Source organism: Condylura cristata, unplaced genomic scaffold (genome assembly GCF_000260355.1).
Source record: "Condylura cristata isolate star-nosed mole 26May11 unplaced genomic scaffold, ConCri1.0 scaffold00029, whole genome shotgun sequence".
Taxonomy (NCBI): domain Eukaryota; kingdom Metazoa; phylum Chordata; class Mammalia; order Eulipotyphla; family Talpidae; genus Condylura; species Condylura cristata.
Window position 1 is genome coordinate 26,933,310 of NW_004567130.1, and position 8,367 is coordinate 26,941,676.

Below are 8,367 nucleotides of genomic sequence, written 5' to 3' on the forward strand. Positions count from 1 at the left end.
CCCGCTGCAGGGCCGGGGCGCGGGGCGTGGCTGCGCTGCTGGGGCGCGCACCGAAGCCTGCACCCCGACTGCTGCACTGTGGGTGAACCACCGCTGCAGAAAATAACCGAACGGGGGGTGCAGAGGGGTGCAGGGTGGGGGGCAGAGCACCCTCCGAAGAGGTGGCCTCGGGGCCCACGGGACGAGAAGGCGCCAGTTGTGGAAAGATCTGGAGGTTCCGGGGCGTGGGGGCAGCGGGTGCGAGGCCCTGAGGCAGGACTGGCCCCGCTAGAGGCCAGCAACAGGCCCAGGCGCATTGGAGGAGGGGAGCGCGCAGTGGGCGAGACCGAGGCGGCGGCGAGACGCGAGCGAGTCTCAGGGGCACTCGGGCTGCCACTCCAGTTGTGGACGGCAGACGTGGCGCGGCCAGAGTCTCAGAGGCTCCTGTGCTGGCTTGAGGTGGACTGGAGGGACCAACCACAGGCTCTGCCACCGTCCCGATGGGGCAGGGGTGGCCGGGGCAGGGCCTGGAGCCGGGGATGCGCCTCCCAGCTCGGGCTGCTGCCTGCCCACGGCACCCCACGCCCCGAGAACATCGCTCCCCACACAAATAAAGGGACCTCGGAGCCACGCTGGCATCCCAAAGCAGCATGTTGGCCCCAACAGGTCAGTGGTCTGAAGGCTGCAGACCGGACCCTGCTATCTATGTGAAGCTCATCCGAGAGTGCGAAAATCTAAGGAGAGAGGGTGAGTTCTCCCCCTGCTTCACGGAGCTGCAGAAAGCCTTTCTGAAGCAGCGTCCCGCCAAGGTGAAGAGCCTCATCCGCCTGGTGAAGCACTGGTACCAACAGGTATGGTCCTCCCTGGGGGGGGAGCAGAGGACTGGAGGAGGGACAGGGAGGAGCAGCAGGGTGGGGAGAGGCGAGAAAAACCCACAAGCCGTGGTCGGCCTTCCTCACACACCGGGCCAGCTAGTCAGCGGCGTTCCTGGTCCTGTAGTTACCACGGAACCGTTACTCGTCGGTCGTCTCCAGCTCTGTCGCTCACCTGGTCCGAGTCATCACTACCCTCACAGGATCTGCCCTCCCCTCTGACCTCCCTGCTCCCCACGCCCCGTCCCCACCCCAGGCTCCAGGCCTTTGCGTCTGTTTATTTATTTATCATCCGTCTTCCCACTAAAAATGTACAGAAAGGGAGGAATTTGTATGTTCCCTTCACAGCTATGTGCCTGGCGCATAGCAGTGCTCAGTGTGTGCTTGTTGAGTGAGTTCATGGACGCTACAACCACCTTCCCCACACACACTCACAGGGCCCACCGCGCCCTTCAGAAGGCGCAGAGAAAGAACTGCTTCCGCACAAGCATGCCACAGCCCCTTCGGTTCCCTTCCTGGCTGTGTGACCTTGGGCACGTGACTCAACCTCTCTGCGCTTTGTGCTTTCTCACTTGCAAAGAGCAGCGTGGCATAGCAAGATCGACACGTGTCACCCGTGCCTGCTCGCACATCAGTCCTAATAAATGTGCGCTTGATGAGGCCTCTGTCTTACGGACCAGATGCACCAAATCGGGTCTCTGTGAATGTGACGTGCCCTTCTCTACTTTTGATGCCCTGCATCTTACTTGTCTTCATGGTGGTTCCGTGACGTGGGTCATGAGTCAGGGCAGCTTTTATGATTAAACCGATTTTCCAGACAGAACTACAAGCCAGTTCTTATGACCGAGAAGCAGCAGAACAATTTGAACTTGGGTCTTCGGACCCGAGACTTTACCTAATTTATGACAAGCGCCCTGTATGCTCTTGGATAAGTGAGTGAGCGTGGCTTTGTTCCAGGAAACTTGACTTCCACAAGTAGGTGACAGGCTGGCTTTGCCCCCTGGGACATGCGCTTTATACAAAAGCTGGGCAGACTCCGCTGATGGCGTGTTCTCTTCTCAGTGCAAGGAGAAGCTTGGGAAGCAGCTGCCGCCTCAGTACGCCCTCGAACTCCTGACTGTCTACGCGTGGGAGCGTGGAGGCGAGAGAACAGAGTTCATCACTGCTCAGGGATTTCGGACCGTCTTGGAGTTAGTCCTCAAGTACCAACAGCTTTGCATCTACTGGACGAAGTATTATGACTTTGAAAACTCTGTCATTGACCAGTACCTGAAGAAGCAGCTCAAGAGAAACAGGTACCTTCTCCCACCTGGCTTGCTCCCACATAAAGGAGCCCCAGATGCAGCTCTTTGGGCGTGGGGGTCAGGCAGTGGGGAGCTCCCTTGGCGGCCAGTCACTGCTGGCGTCTGACGACCACCATTTGGCTTAAACAAGAACCTCCGGGAGGCAGCCCCGGGGGAATCGCTTCACAGGTGAGCGAGCCTTCTGCAGCCGGGACAGACAGGAGTGAAGAACCAAAATGTGAATTGAAATCACAGTGGCAGCGACGATAATGGCTGCCAGCGGCTAAGCGCCTGCTGTCAGACGACCCCATGGCACGGGAGAGCAAACGTGGTTGTGGCTGGCGTGCACTGGCCTGGTGGTGCTCCCAGGCCGGGCACTTCCCAGGCTGTCTGGGTTCTCACACCACGCCCTTGAGGTGGGCATGTCCTCCCCGTCTCCTAGATAAAGAAACTGAGGCTTAGCTAGGGCGCATGTCCTGGCCACGGGCCACGGGGCCCAGGCAGGGTGTCCGTGAGACTCAGACCCAGGCCTCCCAGGCCAAGGGTGAGCCTCGTGGGGGCTCGCTGCCCGGGGGGGGGCTCAGGACGCACCCCAGGCACAGAGCTCTGAGGGCCTCCTCCTGCCCCAGGCCAGTCTGCCCCCAGCTCAGTTTCGCTTTCCAAACACAGCCCTGCTCATCTGTCCGTCTCTAATGTCACCCTCCAGGCCCGTGATTCTGGACCCAGCTGACCCAACAGGAAACGTGGCGGGTGACTGCTATGGCTGGCAGCGGCTGGCAGAGGAGGCGAGCGCCTGGCTGAGCTACCCGTGCCTCAGGAACTGGGACGGCTCTGCCGTCCGCCCCTGGAACGTGCTGGTGCGTTTTTGCTTCCTCTTCTCCTTCCCTCACCCGCTCTGTGCAACTCGGGGCGGTCGCTGGCGATCACTCACCTGCTCTGTGCCCAGGCCGTGTCCCGTCGGGGGCCCTTGCATCTGTGTAGCCAGAGTTTATTTTGAACGTCCGTCCCCTTGGCCAGAGGTCACAGCTTTGGCCGGCCCGTTGCTTTAAAGTGACAGCGAATGAGCCAGAGATTAAAGTCCGCTGCGGGCTCGGACTCAGTGCTGAGCCCTTTACAGAGGCGCAAAGGGGCACAGACCCAGCAGTCGCCTGCCCTGGGAGACGCAGTGGGGATTCAGACTCGGGCAGAGGTGCTCATTCCAGCAAGCTACGCAGGCTGCCTGTGGTGGGGTGTCTGCAGACGGGGGCCTGGGGGGACACACGGGTGGGGGGCAGCGGCTGGAGGTGCTCCCCTCCCAGGGTGGGGGGCTCTTTCTTGAAGGGGGGCTGATGGTGCCATGGTGGGCTCAGAAAGCAGACTCTGAGAAGGAATTTAGGGTGCAGGACATTGGGGGCAGGGAGGCCCCACTGGAACTAGCACCTGTGGGAGGGAGGGAAGGAAGCAGGTGCAGGGAGAACCGAGCTGGGGTGCGGCCATCCCAGCCCACCCCGAGGGGGCCCTGGAGCCCAGTGGCTTCCAGGCCGAGGTGGCCCACAAGGGCCATCGCTGAGTGTGAGCACCTCTGGAAGGGTGTGGCCCCCAGACAGGCCACCCCAAAGGGACTGTCACCCCCTGGACAGCTGGGCCTTGCTCCGGGTCTCCGCAGGGGGATCCAGGCAGCACGGCCCGGTGTCCGCGTAAGTGCCCACTGAGTCCCAGGATCGCCTGTGTCATCTTCTGCTTCGCCCTTTCAGCCGGCGGTACACAACTGTTAGGCCTGGACAGCGGGTCGCCCGGCTGACAGCAGATGCCAACTCCGGAGTTACGAACAGCACTCTGAAGTCTCCCCGCGCCTCAGCCCACACCGGGGTGCATGCACTCCGTGGGGGCACACTCCCCAAGAAAATGACACGTGGCGGCTTCTTAAAAGAAACTGCCGGAGCCCCCTGGACTGGCCCCCCACTTCCGGCAGGTGGGGGGCATCTTTATTCTGAAAGCACAGAGCAAACCCCTGGGGCCAGCGGTGAGTTGGTGTCAGACCCAGGGCCGGAATCCAGGCATGACCCCCCCCGCCGCCACCTCTCCTTTAATAAGCCTCTCCCTGAACCCCGCAAGCGCCCCCACTCCCATCTAACCTCTGAGCGACGAGGGAGAGAAATGAGTGGGACTCCAAATCCTGACTTTCTTCTGCATACCTGGTGGGAAGGTTGTGGTGCAGCTTATTATCAAAAACAATAAAAATAACAACAAATACAACTTGCGAAGTATTTACGAATTCAAAGCAGATAGCCAGGGAGTATCTCTGTTTATATTGTGCAGGTGTCTGTGTGCATTCGCGGAGTGACAGGTACTTGTTGAACACTTATTCTGTGCCCAGCATTGCTCTGGGCCCTGGGAGCGCAGCATGAACAAAGCAGACCAAAGTCCTTGCCTGGGTCAAGGACCAGAGGCACTCTGGAGGGGAGGCGGAGGGAGGCTGGCCGGGACGGGGTGGGAGAGCACAGGGGTCCCTGGCGGTGATGCACAGGGGAATCGAGGGTGGGAACTGCACGGGGAAAGCATACAGGTACAAAGCGAAGAATGATGTAATGAATATATTAAAAAATAAAATTGTAAAAAATCCTGGCCTCGTGGAGTTGACATTCTTGTGGAGCATTTCAATATTGGCTACTTCCGGATCCTTCCAATTTTCAATTACAAAAAATCCAGAGATAAATATCTGTAGTTCATCCTCTGTCTGCATCTCTGATTGTTTATCTAGGAACACTCTTTGGCACTATCCTAAGACAGTAACTGCCAGTCACATGTGGCGCCTGAGTATTTGAAATGTCGGATTTGGGTGTGAAATACTTCGCGGGTTTCAAAGACTTAGCACAAGGAGTCGTCCACCCTCCTGACATAATCTTCTATGGGAATTGCATGACTGCTTCCTAACGTTGAGTGAAATCCGCGGGCCGCGTCAGGACTCACACTCGGGCCCCAAGAGAGGTGCTGTTCCTCGGGGGCGGCCCCGACACTCCAAGGGCCCAGGACACGGCCAAGCTGGCCAGCCCAAGCCTCCCTCCGTCTCGCCGCTCGCTCAGGGACCCCGTAAAGCCATGTCATCAGTGGTAGCGTTACAGCAATTTCCCAGAGAAATCAGCACTCAGTGGGTGGAGAGAGATTTGCTTGTCACACAGATGGGCGCAGTGGGGTCCGTCCCAAAAGGCCAAGCCCTGAATTACAGGAGCGGTCAGGCTCCATACAGGTTGTCCGAGGAGTCGTGTCACCCCGTGCGTCACAGCATACGCATTCTGCACTGCCGGGGAGGGGCTCAGGGTGGCCGAAACTGCTAGTGTGGACAAGCAGTAGCCTGCAGGGACTTTGGAATCCAAGCAACAGACTCCCCCCAGCAGAGGACCTGGGAAAGCAGAAGCTAAGCAGACTGGGAAGAAACTTCCTGCTTCTCTATGTCATTTGATTAAGAATGATGGATGCTACTTTTCTAAATTTTCTGATTTTGTTCACCTTTTGCAGTCCACTTGGATGGCCACAAGAAACAACAAAGTGGTGTTTCTTTTTTAATGATTTATTTATTTTTGCATATAAGAACTGGGATGTAGGCCAGAGGTGCAGAGGGCGGGGGTGAGAGGATTCACCAGAGACAGGGTGGGGCGCAGAGCAGGCAGATGGACTGAGATACCCTGCTGAGGGGGGCAGCGGGGAGACGGGAGAGGGCTGCCGCGCCGTGCAGTTCACCCCCATGGCCGGGGGTCAAACTCATGCTGCAGTGGCTGCGGACAGCTTGATAGCGCTGTGTCCTTAACCCTCGTGCCACCAGGGAGGCCTCCAAAGCGGTGCTTCTTGCACTTTCCCGGTAAGCATTTCCCCCAGCTGAGCTCCGATAGGTCTGTGGAGCCCGCAGCCCTGGGCTGTACGTGGCCGGCTGAGCCTGTGTGTGTGGCGCTGGGCAGCCAGACACGGGCTGTGTAGGAGGGGAGAGCCGAAGCCTCTAAGCCGGGCAGGTCTGAGTCACCCGAGATAAGGCCTTCCTGGGCCTTCAGCGTCCTGCTGAGGAAACGAAACTTAGGAGACCCAAGGTGTAGCAGCCCCGGGCGGAGGTCACACCGTCAGATGAACACGCTTACTCCAGTAGGACAGAACCGTGGGCTGGGGAAGGAGGGTCCGGCAGGTGAAGGGCTCAGTTTCACACACCCGCTGCCGGGTCAGCCAGCCGGTCCCCAGCGTCTCTGAAGACCCCAGTGAGTACAAGATGGCGGCCAGCGCTCGCCTCCAGACGCAGGCCAGGCTTCTGCCTGACGGCAACCTCCCGCACGGCCCTGGCAAAGGCTGTAGGTGCGCACTCCCGCGCGGGGACGCCACGCATCTGCTCGCCACGGGCCGGCCACGCAGCCTGCTCGCCACTGGGCTTGAATTTGGCTTAGGCAGCCCAGGCAGCTCACTGCACCAGCCGCACCACACGAGCTCCACTTAGGACTCGGCGCTTGGCCAGGCACATTCGCCAGGTGGGCACCAGAGCACAGTGAGAGAGGTGAGGAGCTAGAGGTGAGGACGATGCAGGTTCTGGTCTCCGGGTGGGAGAGCGACCGGGAAGCAGCCGGAAAGGCCCATGGAGGTGGACACCACAGGGCCACCGGCTGGATGCCCGTCCCCGCTGCAGCTCTGCACGCCTCCATGAGGAGACCAAACTCTTGTAGCTCTGTGATGATCTAATGGGGTGAGAGGGGCCATTCCAAGCTGCTTTTCTTCTTTCATTTCTCCTGGGTTTTTTTCTTTGTTTTTAAGATTCTTTTTTTTTTTTTTTTAAAGATTTATTTGTGCGTACAGAACTGGGGTACAGGCCAGAGGTCAGGGGTGGTGAGAGGCTTCACCAGAGACAGAGCGGGGAGCAGAACAGGCAGATGGACGAAGCACACTGCTGAGGGGAGCAGCGGGCGGGTCAGGAGAGGTCTGCCGCGCCCTGGGGTCACCTCCGGGGCAGGCGGGGATCGAACTCGTGCGGAAGCGGCTTTAGCTTCTCAGTGCTGCGCTGTGACCCGCTGCGCCACCAGGGAGGGCCTGTTTCTGAGATTCTTAATTCTTGCAGACAGAAAGTAGCATGATGGGTTTGTAGGTTTTTTTTGTTTTTTGTTTTTTTAAGATTTTATTTATGCTTAGAGAACTGGGGTACAGGCCAGAGGTGTGGTCCAGCCCAAAGACCTGAACGCCCCTCCTCTCTGGGGGGCTGACCCCGCCAGCTGCCCATGTGCGTGTACTCCCGGAGGATACGAAACAGGGTACTTTTACTGTCTGTGGATGATGAGTTTTATTGGACTGCACACCATGGTCATGGTGTTCACGTGGAGTCCCGTCCTAGGCTGCACGTGTCTCAGTTTTGTTTGATTTGTTCTCCTGGCTCATGGAGGACTCGAGCTCCACGATCGTCCCGTGTCTTATGCATGACGCCTCCTGCCCGGGCTGAACTCCTAACTGTTCTAGGTATGACACCCGGTGCACATGGAGTTATGACACCCGGTGCTCATGCAGTTATGACGCCCGGTGCTCATGCAGTTATGACACCCTGTGCACATGTCTGTCTAGTGACTACAGAAGGTGCTTGTGAGCGGGAAGCTCGGTAGTGGCCAGCGGTCGGCAGCCTTGTCATGGGGGTGCTTATGCAGACACGGTTGGACACCTGGGTTGCAGGGCGCGGCCATCAGCTGTGAGGCGACGACTCACAGCCCACGTGGAGTCAATGAGGCGCTCAAGGAACGCCGGCCCCCTGAGGTATAGTGAGGATGCCCGCGGCACTCCCGTGCCAAGGAACGAATGATGGGCAAAAGTCGGCTGTCATTTTTTTTTTTATTGTGCTCACGTAGACCGCAACGGTGGTTTCAAACACCTTCAGCTGTCCTGTGGAGGGCAGGTGGTGCGGCTCTCTCCCAACGACCACCTCCTTGCCCTGAGTCGCGGTGGGGCACCGCTCTGCTTAGCGCACAAGGTGCTCGGGAACAGCACTCCACGATCGCCGCTGTCCCCCCCCCCGCTCGGGGTGGGGGGGCTCGGGCTGGGGCCGAGACGGGGTGGAAAGTGGGCGGGTTCCTGCCGGGTCTGAGAGCCCACGGGTGCCCGCGTGGGGGACGCTAGCGAGCGAGCGAGCCAGCGAGCCTGCCCCAGGAGGACCCGTGCGTGCTTGTCCTGCCATCCGCCTCTTCTGCGAGGGAGACCTGGTCCCGGGAGGGGGGGTGAGGAACCCCCCACACCCACACCCCTTC

General features: G+C 59.3%; 1 protein-coding gene across 1 annotated transcript in view; it reads left to right on the top strand.

Moving 5' to 3' along the window:
• LOC101619478 (2'-5'-oligoadenylate synthase 1) overlaps positions 1-4,726 on the top strand; it is an 11,161-nt gene extending 6,435 nt beyond the window's left edge. Inside the window, exons 3-6 of the mRNA XM_012730965.1 lie at positions 646-830; positions 1,914-2,146; positions 2,841-2,991; positions 3,868-4,726. Coding sequence (XP_012586419.1) covers positions 646-830; positions 1,914-2,146; positions 2,841-2,991; positions 3,868-3,888 — 590 coding nt within the window. The 3' untranslated portion in view covers positions 3,889-4,726. The remainder of the gene's footprint in view (positions 1-645; positions 831-1,913; positions 2,147-2,840; positions 2,992-3,867) is intronic.
• Positions 4,727-8,367: the final 3,641 nt, after the last annotated feature.